Here is a 24,409-nt window from a genome sequence, read left to right on the forward strand (position 1 = left end):
TATGGTTATGCTGTAGAGTTTATTTAGATTTTATAGTCATTATTTAATGAGAATTTATTGCTGCCCCTATCAGATGCACACATTGCAGCACTGCAGTATGGCCTCATCTCTGTCAGTTAACCAAGTTAATATTTAACTAAATAGGCCATCCTCATTGTTTGCCCCCTGCTCTCTGTCTGTTTATCTGTGTGTTTGAGGTTGAGTAAAGCAGATTGGGAATAGTAGACTGCAGACAGAGACAGAGGGGACAGAAAATCTAATATAAAAAGAAGAGAGTTTAGAAAAAGAAAAGTTAGAACACAGGAACCTGAGCAATACTATAAGAGAAGAGGACTGCTTCTTCTTTGTGTGTATTGTTGTGAGTGCGAGGATGGCTGGAGTACGGCGGTGCATGTTGGCAGTGGCGGTGTTGATGTGTTTGTGTCTGTGGGGATCCACTGAGGCCGCAGGGGGGGCTAGGAGTCGACCACGACCCCAAAGACGACCTCCCAAGAAGCCAAAGGTCGAGCCTATCGACTTGACCCCAGCTGCACAGAACATAGACATACAACAGGTAAGAAAACTGGAGGAAGGAGTTGAGTACCGTGTTTGTCTTTGACTTGTGTATTATTTCCACATTTGTGTATTAAGGCTAGACACCCAAAGCAAAAACATTGTTTTTCATGCACTGGTCAATTTGAGATTTCGGACTATTTGACTTTCATATGTCTTCTTTCAGATTAGTGGAAAGACAACATCCATGGATTTATGGAGCGATAAAAGGAGATACCAAAAAATTCCCTCTGTGAAAGCCGTTGACTCTAATATGTCAACAAAATGAAACAATAATTTTGACCCTAGCTTTATCCAATGTTCACATTTCTGTTCTGGAAATGTATGCAAATTAGCACAACTTTTATAAGATAATGCCTCATTTGCATATTTAAACATACATTTTCAGAAAACTTGTAATACAAAAAATAATTGTCTTAATGTAAGAAATCAATTGGGGAAGATTCATGGTGATACAATTTTTTACCCTATTCACCTGGGGTGTCTCACCTTAAGTGCTTTTTTGAATAATTATTTCAAGAGTTAAAGTTATCTTTTCATTCCTTGTTTGTGATTAACGCCTCTAAATAAATAATAGATCTAGATAGGTAGAGTCCACACTGCATATGGTTTGGTATCTAGTGACCATTTTTAACTTCCATTCAAAGTTTAATTGTGACAAGGCTGGAAAAAGATTCATGAAATGAAAAGAGAGAATGTCTCATTGTTTCCAGGCAGTGTGGAGTGCAGCTGCAGCCTGACAGCAAAACAGTAAACAGTTCATTGTGCCGTTACCTGACCTTTGCACATTGACAGTGTCATTCTGTTTCTCACCACAATGTCCCAATAACACAAATTAAGAGGATTGCAAAATACTAAGTGGAAACCATGACAAATTGCCTCAACAGAATAGCCCAAAAAAACACCTATTATTGCTTTGAGGAGAACATAGGGGAGGTGAACTTTGTGATGCAAGGATCATACATTTGCCATACATTTGACTAATGCAGCAGGTTTTTGTCCAAATCTTCTATATTGTTAAATGTACAAGCACACTAAAACAGATTAGATTTAAATGCCCACTTCAGGAGGTTGACAACTTGCAAACTTCTATCCAAGTACCCACGCTAAAAAGAGAAATTACCATATTTTTTCCAGAGCCTCAAACATACAGGCATGTACTGTAGCTCTGCCTGGTTATGGATTAGTGTGGGGGATGGTGACGTGGACGTGCTTGTGTAATTGTGTCAATATGGTGTTTTAGGCAATAAGGGGGATTTTCAGTGAAATAGAATTTGAACATAAAAGATAATAAAACAGGACACTTGAAGCATATTTGTCCTTTCCATTAGTAGAGAAAGTTAGGGGTGTAAGTAAACATAGAGTATCGCAATATCATGTTTTGTGATACTGTATTGATTCTCAAAAACACTGTATTTATTTTTAATTAATAGTTTACATGCAAAGATTAACTCAGTCAATACTTTATTTCATTTGCAAAGAGATGCACCCTCTCAGTGTATGTGCCCTCTCAAAGTAGTGCTGTGATGTCGGATATTACAGGGACTATGATAAATGCAAATTCAGATCCCACTGTTCTGATTGCATAAATTGGATTAAATAAATAATAATATAAATAATAAATAAATTAGAATTAATAGATTGGTGGTGTGTTCTTTATAATATGACAGTTTTCCTAAAATTAGATTTTTTAAAAATCACAATATTGCCTTGCTTACGTCATCGCAATATATTGAAATATACTGAACCATAACCCCTGTATCATAATAATAATAATAATAATATATTAGATTTATATAGCGCTTTTTAGTGATCTCAAAGACGCTTAATCATGATATGTATTGTATCGCCAGATTCTCACACAGCCCTAGAGAAAGTTTATGCAACCCTAAATATACAATTTAAGTTCATCTGACCCTGGTCAAATAGGGCGAATACTACGTAGGAAGGTTTTACAGATCGTTTGATAACATGACATGTAAAGAAGAAGAAATTTGTCATTTGCAAACATTAGGGTTAGGAAAGATGTGAGAATTGTGCTTATTTTTCCTCTGTCTCTGTTGCCTGATCCTGCTTGTACGTGCCGCAGATGACAGGAACGTGGTACCTGCTAAACACGGCCTCCAAATGCTCTTACCTGATAAATCATGGAACCAAGGTGGAGCCCACGGTCATGACCCTCACGCGTTCCACCGCCTCTGACCAAACGCTGTCTGTAAGCACAAAAACACGACAGTAAGTACCACCATCTACACACTGTGACTCTTCAGTACCTTGATTTATCGGCAGAGGGGGCAAATAAGCCACAAATCTCTCCACTTCATGTCTCAACCACATGTGTTTGATTATATTTGCGTATCCTCGAAAACAGGAAGGAGGCAGCACAGTTAAATCCATCAGCTCTCCCTCATCATTTAAAAAACTTTCAGGTCTTCCTGACATGACGTTTGCAGAAAGACAGAGAGTACAATACACAATTGAAATGTTGAAATCTGGTTGTTTTTGTAGGACATTGCGTGATATCTTTGTTGTGATTTGAGCTTTATAAATCCCTTCTGGCCCACGCAGAGGAAAACTGTTTTTTTGGTCCTTTTCTCGGTCAACATCAGAAAGCTAGTTCAATATGAGGCCTGAGGCTGAGACATGTGCTTAGATTATGAAATATGTTGCTCGATTACATAACAGCATATATACATGTAAAATGTATATGATATGAAAGTCTATGAGGGTTTTAAAGAAATGATTGTTAACCATAATGCTTGTTTTTACTGAATGTTTCATCAAATGTCTCACTCCTCTCTTCTCTCCTCAGTAATCACCAGTGTTGGGAGATATTACAGGTCTACCATCTGACACCAACCCCAGGCAAACTAACACTTAAAGGTCAGTGCCTCCTTTATGAAGCATGATTGATAAAATACTGTGTAGCGCAATGCAGCATCCCTTTGTCTAATGTCTAGTGCTCTCTGTTGTTTCCACCAGGAGCTAATCCTGAGCTGAACACTGAGATAGCGATCGGGGAGATGGACAACAACTATGCGATCATGTACTACCAGAAAAGGGGCAAGATCACCATGAAACTCTACGGTGGGTTCCTCAGTCATGCGGCCTTTGTTTGGTATTTCAGATCTAAAGGCCAAGTGGTAGTTCTGATCGTATTTTACTTTGATAAATTGAGCCGGCACTTTTTAAAAGGGGACATATCATGAGAAACTCACTTTTTCAGTGCTTGTGCACATACAGTTGGGTGTTTGGAGGGCCTACCAAACATAGACTGTATATAAGAAGTGGACATAGCTGAAGACATTTTCAGACGACCAAAAAGGTTATAATTAACTTTCATGAACTGAAAACACTGAAAGGGTTAAAGTTGTAAGATGAAAAGACGGACAACTCCCAGTCTGGACAACGCCGTGGTAGCGAGCTGTCAATTACACGGCAGCCACGCCCCAAAGCCTACCCTGCTTTTTCATCTATTTGCCTTTAAATGGGACCATAATTTACTAAATGAACATCATGCTGTATTGAAGAAGACTTGAAACCAGCGATTGAGACCATGAACTCTAGTTTACAATGTTTACTGAGGTAATAAATCAAGTGAGAAGTAGGGTCATTTTCTCATGGACTTCTATACAATCAGACTTATTTTTGCAACCAGAGGAGTCGCCCCCTGCTTGCTATTAGAAGGAATGCAGGTTTGGCTACATTTTTCAGACCCTCGGAGTTGCCCACTGTTTCACATCTAAAAGCCAGGTGGTAGGTCTGATCTTATTTTACTCTGGTAAATTGAGATTACACTGTATGTTTAAAAAATGCTTTTGTAATGTCATGATGTTTGTTTTTGTGTTCTGTATGCAGGAAGGTCTGTAGACGATCTGCCCGAGCCTATGTTGACCAAGTTTGAGCAGCTTGCTGAAACACAGGGCTTGGGACTGGCATACCTCTTCCCCTTCCCCACCTACAGTACGTCCATGTCTACCTGGAATTAAATTAAATAAACTATGTTTGCAACTGCAATACTAAATGTAAGATGATAAACCACAAGAGGTCAGAATCTAGCTGGAAGAGATCTCCAGTATTCAGCATATTTTTAAAAGTAGTTTGTAATATATTGTGCTACTTTTCAAAATAAAATAAGAAAACATATCGCATTAATGACTAATATAAAGGATTAAAATGTAGTCATACACCTGTCTACCTCCTCCACTGCTTTTAAATAACTCTCTCTGTGTACTTTTTTTAAAATTTCTAGGTCACTGTGGTGCTGTGGACCAGGACCATGTCATCAGTAAGTTAAATGTGTAAAAAATAAGATAAAGCCTTTATTCTTTAATAGAATGAAAAGGTGTGATAATTATAAGACTAACATAAAAAGGGGCGGATGTGAATGGAGTAGCAGACAAATTTTGCAAATACAGCTTTTTATTTAATCACCATGACGTGCTGAAACATGTAAAATGCCACTTTCAAACAAAAACGTTTTTTTGGAAACCGCAAATGATTTTCAGTTCAATAGTGGTCAATGTAGCTGGCAGGCTTAATGTATAGTACATGGAGTACTTTCACAGGTCACTGCACACTGCAGTACATTAAGAATCGTGCCTATGCTCTGCAGGGCTCCAGACTTATTTCATGCATTTGATCCTATTCAGTGTAACCGATGGTTCACTGGTTCGGTGCATTACATGTCGATCATCATTTCACCTTCACAGCTGCACTTATGCCATGTGCTGGTGCTGAATGATGAAAAATGTATTATCCTGCTCTGACCCTTTTTATTATGTCTGTAATTATTATGTGTCTAATCTGTAGATATGTGCCTGCAGCAATGTCAATGAGAGAGATTACAGTACAGTAACTGAATTAAGTGTTTTCGATAAGTTATATTGTGCTGCTGTTGATAAGATATATTGTGAATGGATAAGCTATTGGATTGTAAAATTGTATGGCTTTATTATTGATGTTGTAAAAGCTATTTGGAGGTAGACAATATCTTACAATTTTAACATCTAAACATTAGGGCTGTCAAAGTTAACACGATAATGCGTAAACGCAAATTTGTTTTAACGCCACTAATTTCTTTAACATCTTAATGCAACTTGCTATTTTTAGTTGTAGCGGGCTCAGTTTTAAGCGTGAAGATACTGGTATCAAATGAAACTAGAGAACCTAAGGAATCCATTGGTACTATTGGTTACGCTAACTTACGCTATATTTGGTTATTTTCAAAGGGGTACCTTGACCTCTGACCTCAAGATATGTGAATGAAAATGGGTTCTATGGGTACCCACGAGTCTCCCCTTTACAGACATGCCCACTGTATGATAATCACATGCAGTTTTGGGCAAGTCATAGTCAAGTCAGCACACTGACACACTGACAGCTGTTGTTGCCTGTTGGGTTTGAGTTTGCAATGTTATGATTTGAGCATATTGTTGTATGCTAAATGAAGTACCTGTGAGGGTTTCTGGACAAGATTTGTCATTATTTTGTGTTGTTAATTGCTTCCAATAATAAATATATATATATATATATACATATACGTTTGCATAAAGCAAGCATATTTGCCCACTCCCATGTTGATAAGAGCATTAAATACTTGACAAATCTCCCTTTAAGGTGTATTTTGAACAGATAAAAAAACATGCGATTAATTTGCGATTAATCACAGTTAACTATGGACCACATTGCAATTAATCGCGATTAAATATTTTTGACAGATTGACAGCCCTACCAAACATGCCTCATTCAAATGTATAGTGTATTTAATGCCAGTTTATAGGAGTGTGATTTGGGGGGAATAATACATGAAAATATATATAATATGGATTTAGTGGTGGATATTTCTCCCATTCAACGAAATGTCAAAATGTTGCAGGTGTGACAAAATAAAATTCAAAAGGCTGTTATATCACAAGAGAGAAAAGAGAGAGAGGGAGAAATAGAGTTTGGTTGAGAGCAGGTTTAAGGAAACCAATGACCTGCTGCCGTAACCTTCCCAAACACTTTTCACGTTTGCTCCTGCATGTGTTCGGTTCAGTTTTTCAAACTTTGTCAACATGTTTTTCAATCTCCACTCTCTGATTAAAATAGCTGCACAGCTTCTATGTAATCTAACCTGTCACTCTTTGTTATACAGACTGTGTCCCCACATGCTGAGGAGGCAGACAGATCCAACCTTGCAGTGTTCGACGGTTCTCAAGCGAATATCTGAATATTGTATCATTTACAAATGTGCAGTGAGAAAGTTGTTTCGCACCATGGTTTAAAAACAGTAAAACTTTAAATGTTACCAGTTACAGATAAATAAAGCAAAATGGAGCAAAATCATGTTTTGTCCAATGTTTTCAGTTTAAAAAAAAATCCACAATCGGCCTTTACTGCCACCAGCTGATTCTGTGGTGAGATGCTATTCTCATGCATGACCTATTATCATGTTAACTACCTCCTATCTTTTTATTCTGAGATTTAACTTTCAGTGAGTGTCTGTAAGCATTTGGCTTTTGGGGGTTGGTGTGAGGACACAAAAGATCGGGGGTTGGGGGTGGCTGTTAATGTAGCCCAGATGTGGAGCCCAAATGGGGTTGAGAGAGTTTGGTTACAAAACTAGATTACAAAATGTGCTTCTTAATGCTGCCCCTAGCTCCACCCAGCACCTCTGTGTCTCTGAAAGTTACATAACCATCTGATCGCAAGTCGGTGCCTGTCTCGTCTCTGAGCAAATGGAGCTCCGATGAGTCCATCAATACATTTTTTGCAAATGAAGAATCTGCAGCCAATCAGCACATTACACAATGTAGATTACACAAATTCTTATATAAACAGTGATAGATTTAAGGGGTATTATTGACCAAATAAAGCAGAGATTTATGCAACATTTAATGTCAAAAAAGTCAACTCTTCTTCTCACTATCTTTGATATAAAACCGAAAAAGCATCTCCCTTAAATTACTCATGTTCCAAAGCTTTTATGCAACTATTAACACTCAAAATGAGCAACACTGGCGGAGCTTTTTTATGAGAAATAGTAAACATGTTTTCACTGAGAACTTCTTAAAAATCACTGCCACTGCAGCTGGCAATGCAGTTTGCTGCAAGAGAATGCATATTTACAATTGCTTTATTATATCAAGAAAGTTCTCATTTTCTATCTTACTTCAAGTGGAGTTTATTGGCTCATAGAGATTTGAGCCCCCTTTCAAGGATGCGTAGGAAAAGTGCCTCTGGTCTCTAACTTCTTATTGTGCATGTGGTGTTTTTTGGGAGCTTTCACGCACCATATGGGGAAGACATTTGCACTGTTACCAAACAAGCTGTTTTGATAGTCCAGGCATGCCTGAGCATTTGTGATGGATGGAGGAGGGAGAGGGGGAGGGAGTGTTAAAAGAACCCCATTATGTATCCACTATCCCTTTTCCTTTTCTCCCTTCCCTCTTCACCTCCCCCTCTTCCATCCACACGTGCCAGTTGTGTAACGGCAGGGATCTGCATGCCAGTGAGTGAGGGCCAAAGTGTTTTTGTAATGCAAAAGGGAGGGAGGAGACAGAAGGAGGAGGAGGAGATGGGGGGAGCTGGACTCTGCAGGATATAAAGAGCCTCTACTGGCCTTTTTCATTCTCACCTCTTTCCTGATACTTCACTCTCTGCTGGAAGAGCCAAGGACACAAAGGAGAAGCCATGAGGAACACACTGCTGAGGATGCTGGCCGCCCTGATGTGTGCGCTGGCCACCTGCACCGATGTCACGCCGGTACAAGACTTCGACCTGCAGAAGGTAAGATAGCTGATATTACAAAAGGGAAAGACGTATGGAAGAGTTATTAGTATCTTTAGTTGGTTGACATGTTTAATGGAGCAAACCTTACTTTTAAGAATATGGAAGATGTAATACAGTTATGTGATACATGTGCTGCAGTATAGATAACCTCAAGTATTATGCTTTGATTGCACAACCCTTTATTCACCCCCCTTCTGTCTTTCTTTTAGATGGCAGGCAAGTGGTACATGGTTGGCTTTGCCACTAATGCCCAGTGGTTTGCTAACAACAAAGCAGGGATGAAGATGGGCACTGCCACATTAGTGCCAACTGATGGAGGAGACCTGGACCTCTCTTATGCCAACCTGAAGTGAGTATTTGCTATGTAATTATACCTTTAAATCAAAAACATCCTGATGATTCTCCTGTGGAAAAATATTATAAATAAACTGACCCTCTTTTTCTGTCTTTTAGTGAAGATGGTACCTGCTGGAGAATGACTCACCTAGCTCATAAAACCGACACTCCTGGACGCTTCACCTTCCGCAGCCAGGGTGAGTGGAGCAAAAACACTAAACACACACACACAAAGAGAGACAAAGATTCAACAGCCTTTAACCTGTCTATTTCTGCTTTCATCAGTTTGGAACAACGACAACGACATGCGCATTGTTGACGTTCTGTACGACGACTACGCTCTGGTCCACACTGTCAAGACAAAGGACGGAGTGTCTGAGGCCCTCACCAAGCTTTACAGTAAGTCTGGATCCGTCACACCACACAGCATTGTCCCTAAAGGGGAATGCATTGTATGTTGATTCAGGATTTGGTGGAGGTTAAAACATGTATGTTGATTCAGGATTTGGTGAAGGTTAAAACATTCTGTGGTTTGCAGGTCGTGCTCCTGTGTCCAGTGACGTCCTGCAGCAGAAGTTCACACAGTTCTCCCTGAACAGTGGCATCCTCGCGGACAATATCGCTATCTTGCCTAAGAATGGTATATAATCAAATTAACACATACAACTGCACTTAAATATAAATGCAATATTAATGCTCACTGGCCTCCTCATGTGTGTTGTTACAGCTGAGTGTCCCGAGGTCTGAAGAGTCCCCCTGCTATCTTCCGTCCTAACATCTCTCGCTCTCTGAAGTCCCAGGCTTTCATCTCAGAAGACTCTTATTTTGTACCCCCTCGCTGTAATGTCTGCATCATCCCAATGAAAGCTCCACCTGAGACAATGAAACTTAAGCATTTTACTCCAATGCCTGCTGCGTGTACCAAAGAACAATTCCCTCCAACTCACACACTAACTGTGGCATCAGAGTGGAACGAACAAAGGGCTGATGATGGTGAAACAAAAGGGAAGGAATGAGACTGTGAAAGCTGTTAGTTTACTGTGTGTTTTTTGTAACTGCTGAATTTCTTTTGTAGGGTTTTATCTTTTGTTGCAATAAAATAAAAGCCAGTAAAGACAATACATGAATGTTTCAGTGTTCAGAATGATTCCTTGTTGGTTTTTGAAAAACAGCATCAGAAATTCAAAGTGTGTGAACTGAACTAAAGTCAGATCAATGAATGAATGTCACATACTGCCCCCCTGTGGGCTGATTAACAGGCATACAACTACATGCCCAGAAATAATACACATTATGGTGGCAATTATGCACATATGGGGGTTGCAAAACACTGTGGTTCAGATGAGGATTTGATGGGTAAACATAAAGTTTTTAGACATAATGTTACAAACTGATTATAGGGTTGCTTTAGCTCAGTGGTGGAAGAAGTATTAAGACTTTTTGCTTAAGTAAAAGTAGCAAAACTACAGTGTAAAAATACTTTTTTACAAGTCCTGCTTTCAAAGTCTTATTTAGTAAAAGTACTAAAGTATTAACATCAAAATATGTACCAAAAGTAAAAGTACTCTTTTAAGCAGAATGGCCCATTTCAGAATAATATATATTATATAATTTAATTATAATTAGCATGTATACATCTTTAATGTTTTGGATGGTAAAAGTGAAACTAATTTTAAGTACTTTACATACTGCTAATACATTATAATGTATTAGTAGATTTTTTTAGAATTTTAGATTTTCTATTAATAATCGGATTATGCAATTTAACAAGTAACTAAAGTTGTCAAATAAAGGTAGTGGAGTAAAAGAAACAATATTTGCTTTTAATATGGAGTAGAGTAAAAGTATAAAGTAACATAAAATGTCAATGTGTGTGCCGTGTGGAGTTAAAAAAGTGAGTTTACCAGACCTCTGGAGTCCTTATTTCTACTAGCAATAACACACCTGAATCGAATCATCACTTGGAATCTCCGACCACACAATCGGTGGTCGAGTTGCATTGTGGGTAATGTAGGCACCAGGTTTGGACTGTGCTTCACGCTCTGTTCAAACATTATTGGGGTCTAATTTGTGTGACTGAACCAGAGCACATCCTCACTCTCTTTGTTGCCTTCAGGACGTCGTTAACTCTTTTTATGCTCTATAGCCTACAGGGGTCTGCAACCTGAGGCTCTTCAGCCACATGTGGCTCTTTAGCTCCTCTCCAGTGGCTCCCTGTGGATTTATAAACATGGAAATGAATAACTGTTTTTTTGTTTACATTTTCATTTTTATTTATCATTGTTGTAGGTCTATGGTAAAACGGTACGATGGAGCATTAGGGCCACGTTGAGGAAAAAATAAATAAATCTGAGATTTCGAGATTAAAGTTGCAATATTCTGAGAATAAAGTCATAATATTATAAAGTAGTAATTTTACGTGTTATTTCCTTTTTTTCTCCTAAAGTTCTGACTATATTCTCGTAATATTACGACTTTTTTTCTTGTTAAATTACGACTTTATTCTCGTAAAGTTATGACTTTATTCTCGTAATATTACAACTTTTTTTCTTGTTAAGTAATGACTTTATACTCGTAATGTTACAACTTTTATCTCGTAATATTATGACTTTATTCTGTAAATCTCAGATTATTTTTCTCTCAATGTGTCCCTAATATTCCATAGTACATTTGCTCTTTGGCCCTCACTGCATTAGACTTATATACTATATACTTAGACTATAAACTGTGTTACCTTCAACACAATGATCAAATGTTTTGCGGCTCCAGACAGATTTTAAAAAAAAAATGTTTGCCTAAAATAGCTCTTTTGATAGTAAAGGTTACTGACCCCTGCTCTAGTATAATAATAATCTACTTCCCCATTAAAAAGGGGATTCATCTATTTTCACTATAATTCCATCCATTAGTAACACAATGACGGAAGATGATTTTTTCATGCTTTAGTACAGCCTCATTGCTTTGTGTCTTTTTAGATATTTATATTTATTTACAAATTCCATATAGTCTTAAAACGAATAGCCTAACCTTTGATTGTTCTTGGTTTTGTGATTAACAGTGTTTTTCATTCTTCTCTTTTCTATAGTGGGAGCTGTTGATCTGCTGGTGATCTGCTGCATACAATTACTCTTACAGGGATAAATTAAGTTGTATTAAATTGCACTGAATGCTGTGTTTCTTAAACCTATGACTGAAAGAAGCTGCACCATCTGACCACAAGGGGGCAGCCTATGACCTTTCTCAGACAGACCAGATAGAGGCTATTAAATTAAGTCAGTTGAACTAAAATTGCTTTATAAAGTGACCCATTAGAGATTATGTGTAGTTGTGATTCATTCATCCTCTGATCCAGTATCCTTCTTTCTCTCACTTCACCCCTTTTAACTAATTTCAGGTTACAGCAACTGGAAACAGCTTAATTACAATTACATTACAGTACATGCATGCATGAGGTCAAGCAGTGTCCTGCCCATAGACTGTATGGTCCTGCCTTAGGTGCAATCTGTCTGTCCAGGCAGAGTGCAGAACTTTGGATCTATGCGAAACCAGAGGGATGCCATATTTTTCATTCAAAATGACAAAAAGTGAGTGGTTTGCAGCTATGAGATTTATCTTAGACGTATCCTTCAAAATAAATTATTTACTGCATCTCAAGGGGCCAGTATACTCTGTTAGAACTGCTGACGGAGTATACTGTTACGGTGAAATGGAGCAATGTAGAAAAGAGGAGTGGTGACATGTATTAATAGGTCACGAGTCAGATTTAAAGGCCTGATGTCATGGTTATTACATGGTATAAGGTACAAGTTGTTCCATGAATATCTTGTGTAACACGTGCTTCATAATGCGGTCCGAAGACATCTTTATGTCAACATGAAAGTGATGCATAGAAAAAGATCAATATTAAAGATCAAACACTCTTTATTGAACTCAATAGAACTGAAAAGCAAAACATTTGGGTTATGTCTGTTGGAGCTGATAATCCATTATCATCGTCATGTTCAAACCACATATCAAGGGCATGTGTGCATGTTTATGTATAGTCTGAGTAATATAATTATTTAAAAAGAAAAAGGAAAGTCACTGATTTGCCTTCATGGGTGTGATGCGTGGACGGAGAAAGTCTTTGAGGCCGCGGTAGAAGGCAGGCTGAGTTCGCCAGTTGTTCTAATAATGTCTCTGATAAAGTGATCTACAGTTAGCGCTCAACCATGAGGCGACGACGATGTACAAAACCATTCATGTAAGAGGGCGCCATGGCGGCAATTTGACCAAACAGACACACAGAAAGCAAATTCACAACAAAATAATAAATTTGGCGGCTGGTTTTCAACTCTTAACACACTGTTGAGTAAATGCTACGGTAAGGTAAAGAACGCTGACAGGAAAAAAAACATGGCTCGAAAATATACATCTTGTATGTTGGACAACAGTGGCATTGTTAGAGTGAAGCTCAATTCATTGTTGACAAAGCAGCAGCCTCCTCATTCTGGACAACCTTGACTCATGCTCTATCAAACATGCATGTTTGTATGTGCGTCACAGAGGGTATAGGTATAAACTTCCTGTGTGTTGTATAGCGTGCAGCTCTCCTGTATGTCTCCTGCTGCATAAGAACCCACACAGCTATATGCTTGGAAAGTCAGACTTGTTTAGGATTTGAGAGAAAATTTGCATTCTGAATTCAAAATCAAGCACCACTCAGATCAGGAAAACGTAAAGACACCTCTGATAAATGACATTATTCGTTAAAGAGCAGCGAGTTATTGTTATAAGTTTGTGTTAAGTGGTCTGGTTCAAGGCGCAAAGGCTCAACACCTTGAAGGCACAACGGATTAAAAAGCCAATTGTCATTTGAACCTTTCCCAGATCTTGACCAGATATTAAGTGTTGTGCTTTATGCTGCTTCGACCACTTAATGCATGGAGTTTAGCGCATCAATAGAACTCACTAAGTGTCAGGCAAGTTGATCTATATCATCTTTTTGTCCTGCTATAACAAGTACTATTCATCTGACCTACACATATACGCACAGATGCATGCACGCACTGCAAACCTACAGTCCAACGAATCAATCTAAGATGTAAAAATTAAAACATTTAACGCAAAAAAAGCCAAGCCGATCTGTAAATGATGTAAGACTCAAGTGTTTGGCAAAGAAACAAACGGATTGATCAAGTGTGAATGAGTAAAGGCTCACGGTTTGACCCATTTCCAAATGAAAAGAAAGCTGCCGTGCTGAGCTTGAACCAACCAACGGAGTGTCATGATCTCCAATCATGCTCTGAGAAAAAAAAACCTCTCTGCTCTTCCTCAGAGAGGAATGTCCCATACAATCGAATGTCATAAACATAAAACTCTATATTTAATACACATATAATGTAATGGACAGACATATGATATTATTGTAATATAGATCTGACATTTCTCGTTAATGTTTTATGTACTGGACTCTGAATAAATCTTTTGAGAAAAAGAAAACAAATAACACAAAATATTGTATTTACAAAGTGAGTTTTGGCATCCATATTCAACTCTATATTACCATACTATAAGTGGCAGGTCATTCGACGGTTATGAGTGTTGACAGACTGGTGCAACCACAGCCTGATAGATAAAGAAAGAAAAAGGGTTTGGCATGTTGATTTGATCATTTTTGATATAAGATTTTTGTTAAAAAATAAAATAAAATTGCAACAGAGACTGGCGATAAATCTGTGCTATCACACGACCCAGTAAGTATAATTATTTGTCATATACAGTATTCAAAGGACTCCTGAAAACTCCCAAGCACGATACAAAGAAGGACAAGCCGGTTAGTATATACATGTACAGTCTTTTACAGCCGTGCTCCGCTGCGTAACTGTCCCTCTTCTCTCTCTAATACTCTGGATATATAAAAAAACAAAACAAACAAAATATTTCTGTACACGTCTTTCCCACATCCCCGCCCACTCTGGGAGATTATTGTCCTATTGAATGGCCTCTTCTCCGTCTCTCCCCGTGATTGGTCATTGAATTCAACCTCCTCCATCTCTGTGGCACCTGGCGGTCTGACGAATCACTTCCTCTCTCTCAAAGTCAAACGCCACGGGCCGTTAGATGAACCACTCCTTCTTTGATTCGTCGATGGTTTCTGGGTTGTCGGTGCCGATGATGGCCGTGTCCGCCGATTCTCCGCCGGCGGACTCCCCGCTGCCCTTGGCCTCGTTGGTGTGGTAGGTGCCTTTGTGACGGAACATGTAGCGGATCAGGAACACCAGAGTGCATAAGATGGTGAAGATCACCACCGCAATGATACCTGCAGAGGACGGCATGGGCACAAAAACAAGCGTTATTGTGTATTCCACCAACCATCTGACCAAGTTTGGAGCAAAGCTGAAACAATTAGTTGATTAACTGATTAGTCGATTGACGGAATATCAGGGCTGTCAATCGATTAAAATATTTAATCGCGATTAATCGCACGATTGTCCATAGTTAATTTTTTTTCTGTTCAAAATGTACCTTAAAGGGAGATTTGTCAAGTATTTAATACTTTTATCAACATGAGAGTGGACAAATATGCTTGCTTTATGCAAATGTATGTATATATTTATTATTGGAAATCAATTAACAACACAAAACAATGACAAATATTGTCCAGAAACCCTCACAAGTACTGCATTTAGCATAAAAAATATGCTTAAATCATAACATGGCAAACTCAAGCCCAACAGGCAACAACAGCTGTCAGTGTGTCAGTGTGCTGACTTGACTATGACTTTCCCAAAACTGAATGTGATTATCATAATTACTTTGACAGCCCTACAGAAAATACATCTCATTAATCATTTGAGTCATTTTTTAACCAAAAATGACAAACATCCCCTGGTTTCAGCTTCTCAAATGTCAGTATCTGTTGCTTTTCTTTGTTATATAGTAAATACAAATGAAAGACTGCTTTCACAAATGTCATTCTTTACCTCCGATGATGGCAGAGTCTCTGTTGACTCCATCAGGAATCACTCTCTCCTCATTGAAGGGGAACTCTGCATCTGAGTAAAGCAAGAAGAAATCAGACCGTGCACTCACACGTAAAGAGACTAAAAGAATATCTAAGACGTTTTATATTCATTCTAGTAATGTAACCAACTTTAATAGCTTCACTGGACCAATTTGTGCGCATGAAAATACCAAACAGACGGTGAAAGTGCATCTGAAGGTCAGGCAAATGCCAACATGTCCCAGTCCTGCTTGCAGCAACACAAAAATAGATGTCTTTTTTTCAGCAGTAAAAAGTCACATGGACTAATTTCATGCATAACTTGTGCTGAATTCTAACTACTACTGAAGCTCAGTTTCTTCTATATTGGCTCTAGCTTCACTGCATACATACATCAGACAACTAGATGGATACAGTGCTAAGCATCCTTAGGGGATGACTAGTGCACATTATTTATTGTATCGTTGTTTCATGCATTTCATTAAAGATCCATGGCAGGTTAAGAGGTTAATAACAGCTGCTGCCTCGGCCTGTCCACTGCAACAATTATCTAACTACTGTGATTCTCCCTGAATGGACAGAAGTGCAGGGCGAAGCAGCGGAGGGAGAGATGAGAGGTTGTGATGCGGAGGAAATGGTGGGTGTTAAAAGAAGAAATATTGTTGGCCAATTTGTCCATTTTTGTCTGTAATTGCTATTTAGGAACACGCACAAACACGCATGTAAAAGCATGGCTAGAGCTGCAGACATGTATAATCAAGCCTTGTTGCATATAAACGCACACTCACAAACTGCTTCGCCCTGCAATGAGCTGTCAGCTATTTCTGCTGCTGACTGCACAGTTCTCCAAGGAGGTAAAGAGCATGAGTAAGACGGAGAAGAGGATGATGAGGTGGGGAAAAAGAGGTGAAAACGGGAAGCAACAGAGAGGAGGAGAGCAATCAGACTCATTATAGTCTGTCAGCTGGTTGGATGTGTTCGGATACAATGTCAAGAACTCAATGAAAGGATGAGAGATAAGGGCAGAGCGGACTGGAGACCAATAAAGTAAAAACTTAAAATGGAAAAACAGGAAGTTAGGATGATAGGATATGAAAAAAAAATAAAAAATCAATGAAAAGACAGACAATGATCATGGCAGATTGAGGGAGGGCTGGTTGAAATATAGATTAGAACTATCTATAGAAAATATAAAGCAAAATAAATCCTTTCTGTGGAAGGATGGTGGAGAGCTGACTGTGAGTTTGGACCCGGAGTCCAGATCAATGTGGACCGGATCGATGTCAGATAGCTCAACGCTCCCAAAGGCACAGTTGGCACCGGGCCTGAAGAACACGGCTGCATCCAGAATAATGCCACTCTGAAATACTAAACGCTGGCGTGGGAGGAAACCTCAGACACAGGAGTGCTGATGTCTGTGTGTAGAGTTAAGAGTACAGATACATTTTCCTGTAATCCTCACCTGTGTTGTCCAGATGCCAGGGATCTGTCGCGGCAGACATTGGCGGGATGGTGAGAGGCGACGACCCACAGTTAGACTCCACCAGTTTCCCCTGGTAAGACACCGGCGAGGCGGCTGCAGACGGTCTGTCTGGCTGAGCGGCTGTCGGTGTGGCCTGGGCCTGTGGGACGGTTCTCAGTGCGTACTTGAGGGGGGCGACGCCGTTGAACTGCACCCGCGAGAGACACCCGACGAAGCCTGGGGTGTTGTAGCGCTCGATGAGGACTGGGTCTATGTGTCCAGTTTCTGCACAAAGACACGGAGAAGAACATCTTTTTGTTTGTTTCTTTTCATTGTTTAATGAGACTGTCAAACCAGTCGAATGTGATGTTAACTGAGGTGGAACCATGCCCATAAGTTTGATTGATATCGAGAGAGAGAGAGAGAGAGAGCAAGGAGAAACCAGGGATCTCAAGCACTGACCACAGCAGCTTTTAAAGAGATCAGCAGTGATTATCCGAAGCACACAACACACTTTCTCTGAATACTCAAAGTCTTAGGGAACAAATTTTGCTGATGCACAGTAAACCAATACTCAAATATGAATCTACACAAATGAGGACAGAAGATGGAGGAGGAGGAGGGAGGAATCAGAGGAGGAACATACACTCACATTGACCTCTATTGTCAATTTAAGCAGATTAATAATGAATTAACACTCCCTCCGCTCTAAAAGTCTCTCATTCATTCTCCTATTCAGGATGCCTTAGTAGCATCGAATGTGGATTTGTACGTTTCTAAAGCAAAAAGCAGCTTCTCTTTCAAGCTGTGGTCATAATCCGATGAAAAGTCTTTCCTCTCTTCTTGTAAATTGACTCTCCATAAACAAGTTGCTTTCTCTCTTTTGATGTGTCTTGTTGTCCACCGTGCTAACACGTCACAATAACTCTCCAGCTGTGACAACTACCATGATTGGGAGAGTTACCTGCTGTCCAATTATTGCCATGGCAATCCAGACAAATTCAGATGTGCCTGTTCAAACGCAGCAATTTGTGCACTTTTATCTCCGCGCCACAGTCTCTGTTGTTTTCTCTCCTTTGACTTTCATCTCTTTTTATTTATACTTCAACAGACGCTGGCCAACTGGCCGTCTGAGCTCAGTCCAGCCGTTGCTACAGTATATCCCTGTTCAATCTGAGGATTAAATAGGCTGTTTGGTGACTCACAGAATATTTTCCAGTGTTGACTAACATTGATTTTTTTACTGACAGTTATTTAGAGGTGAAAAGTGTCGACTGGGGATGTTTGTTCTCTCAGAGCTGATTTGGCCCAGACCCGGGGGCATTCATTAAACACAATCTAAGTGTTAAATCCACTCAGAGCCATTCAGTGGGGACAGAGTGCCTAATGCTTAAAGTGCATGTTCTGGCCATTGGGACATTTTGCATGCCATACCCCTCTCTCTCGGTTGTGTCTAGAACTCCCAAGTTGCAAAACTCTCCCGAGATGGTTAAACCTGCAGTAGAGTGTTCTTGGAGAAAACTAGACTTCTGCACCTCCTCATGGCTCTGTTTTCAGGCTTTTAAAAAATCTAGCCCGTGACAAGAAACTTCAGAGAGAGCGTTCCTATTGGTTGTTCATTCAACGGAGGCAGCTGTCAATCACTTGCGAACTCCGATCAAACGGTCAAACTAGGGAGCGTTGATCAAATATGAATCAATATTCTGTTACTGTAATGCCTATTTCTCTCCTCAAATGTTTCAGAAACATCTTGTAGTGTACTGTTCAGCTGTAAAATGAGAAAGTTTGCTCTGGCTGGTGGGCGGTGCTTGGTATTTCCTAAACTTATCTCAACATGGCTGCCGGGTCACAAACTTTCTCATTTTACAGCTAAACAGTACACTACAAGATGTTTCTGAAAACATTTTGTATGAGAAATAGGCATTACAGTAACAGAATATTGATTCATATTTGATCAGCGCTGCCTAGTTTGACCGTTTGATCGGAGTTTGCGAGTGATTGACAGCTGCTCAGAGACGGCAAGGCTTTGATTGGTTGTTTTCCTCCGGTCTGTGAAATCTTGCAGATGCCATTAGAAGCACCGGAGGACACAGAGTCACATGATTTTTTTCAGATTAAACTGTCTCGTACACTACTGTCAGGATATAGTGACCGTTTTATAAAAATATATTTTTTAATCATATTTGCTCAAATTCTACGCACTGCAGCTTTAAGGTTAGGCATTGACCTTGAATGGTTAGGATAGGTCATTGGGCTGCGAGTCTTGCGAGATTTTTAGCAACTTGGAGTTTACCATCAAGACACAACCCTCTCTCTCTCCCCCCGTTCCCAGTCTGCCTCAAAAATAGTCTTTAAAAAAAAGTGTTTGTCTAAATGAGCTCACATTAACGATCATCTCCACCCCTCTCTGGCACAAACCTGGACTGATTTCAAAACTGTCTTCAACATTCTTGCACAATGCTGCAAAACATCTTACTCCTTCACATGAACTCTGGCTGTGTGTGAGCAGACAGAGTTATGGTTTTAATGTTAACATGCATGGCTGCACTGCTGCTAGACGACTGAGCCACACCCAGAAGAAAGAACGGCTGTTTGGACAATACTGCAGCAAAATATGAACCAGGGATGACTAACTAGAGTTCTGCTCTCTGTGTGTGTGTTTATTTATTGAATCGTGTTATGCTAGATGACGGGCTTATGAGTATCTGGACGTGGCTTATAATGTGATTTTCTCTCGTTATTCCATTTTGATGGGTCCAAATACAAGTGTGTGTGTGTTTGTACACTATTGATTGTGCTGCCAGGAATAGAGCTCAGCACTATCTGACTCTTCATCATCTGACCAGACCTCCTTCAGACATTGTGTGTATACACTGTATACTGTAACAATCATTTGATACAGGCTCTGCAGTTCAGTTTCTATGCAGTTCATCGATGAGGCTGCTAGTAGTGTGTGAGCTCTGAACTGTGGCTCAGCATCACCCGTCTGATGAGACACAGGTCAGCCCTTTTCTGCAGGAACAAAGACAAACGTATCTGCTATCAATCCCTTCGCACCTTGAAAACACTGTGGATGATGTGTACGTGAGAGCGTGTGTGCATTTGCATATGCGTGGGTGTGTGCAGAATAGGTGGTGAGACAGACACGTTAGGGAAAGAAGAGCCTTTACAGTAAAGCACAGTGAGCAGACTACTGATAAGTCTTGTGAATACAGAATATGAGTCCTCTCTCTCCTGTATGCATGAACATGTGTTGATCACTGCAGACAGAGGCCTGCGTGTGAATACTAATAGGCTCTCTGTTGGGAGTATAACAGGCTGCTTAGCATACAATGCTGGCGAGTAAACAGTCGACAAATCCTTTGTTTTTGTGGCCGGTGATTTCACGAGGAAAAGAAAGCAGCGTGTTACCAATTTGAATAACATAATGTTGCCCATAAACATCATTAACATGAACTGGTTGTCACTGATAAAGAGGCCTCGATGTTTTTAATGGCAAAATATCCATTTAGTGCTAATGGGGGAACAAGAGGTGGACGCAATTACACAGCTAATGCGATCCACTGCAAAAACACACTACCTTTGTGAAGTTGTGAGTGTTCAAATCAGGTGTTGGTGCAGCTCTATGAAATATTATAAGCACACAGGAAGGTAGGAAGTGAATAGCTTAGAATATAATGCAATAACCAAACCACAAACAGTGGCCTATAAAATTACCATAGAGTAACACTCCTCTAACACAGTCTCAATACAAATTAAAAGCTTTCCGTGGTAAGTTCTTGCCAACAGAGAGATATATTTGACACCTTTTAAATCATATTTTGTCCATCCCCTGTACTTAAAGGTACTATTGATAACATTCAGTCACTAGATGTCCCATTATCCCATTGCATTCACTTCACAACAAGTTGTTGCCAGGCACTTACCGTCAATCTCAGCCATTTATCCGTTTTTTCCACACTAACTGACGACCCAGAGATACCACGTGATACCAACTTTGTTATACTATTGGCCTTGTTAGAGGTGGGAACCAAATGTCAGATATCTTCCATCTTCCTGATAAACAAAACATGAATTTTGGACCTGCCAAAAATGTTTTAAATGATTAATTCACAATCATAATATTTTTTTTCAGGAAAAGCCATACTTTTATTTTTTTTTTTTAATATTTGTCTACGTCAAAATGTTAACAATAAGACCTTTAACACCATATATAAACATTAAGTAAGGGATAATGTACAGCGAGACGGTCATTGTTGTGAAATAAACCCCTACAGGGCAATGCCGCACCTCAACACGGAGTGTTTTATTTCACAAAAATGACCCGCTGCACATTATCCCGCTTATTACACGGCTACTTATTTTAGAACTCAATAATTTGACACAAAAACAGTCCTCCAGAGTCAGAGATCAGAAGTGCACCCATAGCAACGGTCTGTTATACATAGCAACAATCTGCTATAAAGAAATAACAAGCCGTAGAACGCCTGATTGACCAGAATCGAGTATTCAACAAAGCCATGTACTAACAAGTAAAATCAGCTTTTCAGAGCCAGTCACTACACACTGATCTTAAGGCTTGTAATCCCTTACTTTGCTTGCCTTGGTGGCCTCTAAAGGGGCTTTTCAGACTGATCAGATCAATAAAACATTCGCAAGTACACACTCAGACTAACAGCTCCCCACACACTAATCACGATTAGAAAAGAGCACAGACTAATCCATTTGGCTTGTAATAATGAAATGTACCATCACATATGATTACAACCAGCTCCTCCATATGTGGCCCCTCACACATCCACTTCAGCACACCCACACACAGCGTCACGACAGCAACAAGGTCAGCATGCTGAACAGAGGATTGCATCCTGTGATGGTGTGTCACCATCGGGGTGACCAGTGACATCACATGAATAATTCAAAAGGTGAGGCAGCACATGAAGCTGTGAGGACAATGGGTAGGGGTGTGTTTTGGGGTCGGGTGAGGGGGGGCAAAATCTATGAAGGGGAGGACAGAAAAAGAAGTTGGATGAAATAAGAATGGAGGATGGAGGGAACTGCAGGACTAGCAGAGAGGGAGGGTGTGGCTGGCTCTCCAAAAAGAGCTGGTGGTGAGGGGAAAGGTGAGCGACATGGAGGAGGAGGAGGAGGAGGAGGAGGAGGAGGAGGAGGAGGAGGAGGAGGAGGAGGAGGAGGAGGAGGAGGACGAGGAGGAGGAGGAGGAGGAGGAGGAGTGTCTCTGGAGAGTGTGTCTGGGTGAGTGGGTGAAAAAAAAAGAGAGGAGTGGGGAAAGAAATGGGGTGACAAGAAGGGCGCTCAAATGGAGGGGCAGGGTAGAGGAGATCAAACCCAGTTGCCATGGCAACAAATGGAAGCTGATGTAGGGGTGAGAGAGGGAGAAAAAGAAGGGAGGAGGGGGGTTAATGAAAGTATGAAGCATTTGAGACACATCAAAAGAATACTAATGTGAATCCACCCACCACACCCTCCTTGGTAATACAAAAAACTAATATGTAACATATGCAGAAATGCACACACACACACACATGAGCACAGTTGCTGGCCAGATGTACCACAGAGAGGGACAGACTATGAGAGGGAGAGGCAGATGGAGTTTTTTTTTTTAAATGAGAGAAAGCTGTGGAAATTAATTGAGAAGTAAAAAAGACAAAAACAATTGTGAGAAATAGAGATCTACAGATGTGAAGAGATGAAATGTTGCCAACACATCTACTTGTGTATTTTCATCTATTCATGCTTGTTCTTGGTGTAAATATCTTCTATACTTACATTGAATGCAAAGTTTGATAGTAAAGCCAAGAACTACAAATTGACCACAACTTTTCTTCTTTGAATTTTGATCCTTGTGCTCTATTTGGTTGTGATCTTCTCTAAACTTGCTATGGATGTCACAACGTGGTGATGAAGTGCAGTGAACATAGATGTGTAAAGAGAGGAGGTGTTGACGAACAGAGATGATGAATTAAGAAGATGGAGAGGCGAGGAGAGAAACGGATGAACGAGAAGGGAGATAAGAGCTGAAGTAGATGTATGACCTGTTAGTTTTAGACCTGTGGTTGCAACACCCTACTGAACACACACCAGCACACAAACACACAGGTGTATTCATCAGTGCCACCTCTAGCTGCTTCCTCCTCCACCAGGATGTCAGGCTTTCGCAGACGCCAAGCCAAGAAACGCAGACACAACAGAGACGCAGCAACAAACAAGAGCAGTAATTAATATACGACTCATTTTTCCTTTTGACTCAGACACACACACACACCAGGGTTCTGTGTAATTTGCCTGTAATCCCATTACTTCCCGGGGGTGGATCGCCTTTTTTAAATTCAAAAGCATCACACATTTGGCTAAATGTCAATCTATGGGGAAATCATGTTTAGCAGCAAATTTAATTCACATTTAGAGTCGATGAATTACTCAGTCCTTGGCACACTCATGCATATGCAAGAACAGATACAAATGAAGACACACAGGTATATACACACACACACACACACACACACACATGCATACAGATGTAGTTACCTATGTGGAGTTTGCGTCAGTGTCTGTATACAGTTTGTGAGGCAAACCAGCTTCCTCTCCTCTTCTGTCACTCGTTCTTCCTCTATGTGCTATGTGGATCTCTTGACACGGTACCAGATAGGCAACCGTCTCTCTCTCTCTCTCTCTCTCTCTCTCTCTCTCTCTCTCTCTCTCTCTCTCTCTCTCTCTCTCTCTCTCTCTCTCTCTCTCTCTCTCTCTCTCTCTCTCTCTCTCTCTCTCTCTCTCTCTCTCTCTCTCTCTCTCTCACTGCAGTGCAGTCCCACCCCCACTCCAACACTACAGCTGGAGAAAACCTGGATCACGGACCAACCTTGCCATGGATCCGGACTCACCAGTATAAAGTACAACTAGTGGTGCTAGCCAGGGAGGATGGCATGATGTCATCCTCCACACATGCCAAGCAGTGACCACGTACAGGTGCGTCCATCTCGATTTAAAGGCACACTGAGATTAGAGAGAGTATACCTAGCCTGGAGATAAGAGAGAAAACTGCTCTGTGTTATCAGCCTCATCTAACATCAGGGCTCATCAGCACTTTAATCAGAGTCGGGACGTCTGGTGGCTCGACCCAAAGGTCACAGCACAAAAGACAGGCATTGAACCAGAGGCCGCCTGGAAGGGAGGAAATTGATTGTACCTCATCACGGCATGATACCGTTCGGCAGTGAGTGAAGTACATCAGATTTGTACTTAATAAAGAATCAATGGTCTGTGGAGTGCTGAATCCT

General features: G+C 40.3%; 3 protein-coding genes across 5 annotated transcripts in view; 2 read left to right on the forward strand and 1 right to left on the reverse strand.

Moving 5' to 3' along the window:
- Positions 1–183: 183 nt before the first annotated feature.
- Positions 184–6,879, forward strand: c8g (complement component 8, gamma polypeptide). The gene is made up of 7 exons (XM_074622130.1): positions 184–553; positions 2,642–2,787; positions 3,365–3,435; positions 3,535–3,639; positions 4,411–4,515; positions 4,805–4,840; positions 6,692–6,879. The coding sequence occupies exons 1-7, from the start codon at positions 371–373 to the stop codon at positions 6,709–6,711; spliced, it is 666 nt and encodes a 221-aa protein (XP_074478231.1). The 5' UTR covers positions 184–370; the 3' UTR covers positions 6,712–6,879.
- A 1,283-nt stretch (positions 6,880–8,162) lies between these two features.
- LOC141759786 (lipocalin-like) lies at positions 8,163–9,785 on the forward strand. The gene is made up of 6 exons (XM_074622133.1): positions 8,163–8,325; positions 8,538–8,677; positions 8,782–8,861; positions 8,950–9,063; positions 9,203–9,304; positions 9,392–9,785. Exons 1-6 carry the CDS (start codon positions 8,230–8,232, stop codon positions 9,409–9,411), a joined length of 552 nt encoding a protein of 183 aa, XP_074478234.1. The 5' UTR covers positions 8,163–8,229; the 3' UTR covers positions 9,412–9,785.
- A 4,546-nt stretch (positions 9,786–14,331) lies between these two features.
- Positions 14,332–24,409, reverse strand: part of cntnap2a (contactin associated protein 2a) — a 393,831-nt gene continuing 383,753 nt past the window's right edge. For all 3 annotated transcript variants that reach the window (XM_074622116.1, XM_074622115.1, XM_074622117.1), the window contains 3 exons: positions 17,112–17,396; positions 15,630–15,701; positions 14,332–14,965 (listed from right to left, as the gene is read on the reverse strand). In XM_074622116.1, the coding sequence (XP_074478217.1) occupies positions 14,763–14,965; positions 15,630–15,701; positions 17,112–17,396 (560 nt within the window). In that variant the 3' untranslated portion in view covers positions 14,332–14,762. The remainder of the gene's footprint in view (positions 14,966–15,629; positions 15,702–17,111; positions 17,397–24,409) is intronic.

The sequence above is a fragment of the Sebastes fasciatus genome, chromosome 21 (assembly GCF_043250625.1).
Source record: "Sebastes fasciatus isolate fSebFas1 chromosome 21, fSebFas1.pri, whole genome shotgun sequence".
Classification (NCBI taxonomy): domain Eukaryota; kingdom Metazoa; phylum Chordata; class Actinopteri; order Perciformes; family Sebastidae; genus Sebastes; species Sebastes fasciatus.

Bases quoted from the DNA above. Each gene is read 5' to 3' on its own strand.
- LOC141759786 (XM_074622133.1), top strand. From the start codon at position 8,230: ATGAGGAACACACTGCTGAGGATGCTGGCCGCCCTGATGTGTGCGCTG. The intron at 8,678-8,781 runs GTGAGTATTTGC...TCTGTCTTTTAG, and splicing joins CTCTCTTATGCCAACCTGAA to TGAAGATGGTACCTGCTGGA. The intron at 9,305-9,391 runs GTATATAATCAA...GTGTTGTTACAG, and splicing joins CGCTATCTTGCCTAAGAATG to CTGAGTGTCCCGAGGTCTGA.
- c8g (XM_074622130.1), top strand. From the start codon at position 371: ATGGCTGGAGTACGGCGGTGCATGTTGGCAGTGGCGGTGTTGATGTGT. The intron at 2,788-3,364 runs GTAAGTACCACC...TTCTCTCCTCAG, and splicing joins GTAAGCACAAAAACACGACA to TAATCACCAGTGTTGGGAGA. The intron at 4,841-6,691 runs GTAAGTTAAATG...TTTGTTATACAG, and splicing joins GGACCAGGACCATGTCATCA to ACTGTGTCCCCACATGCTGA.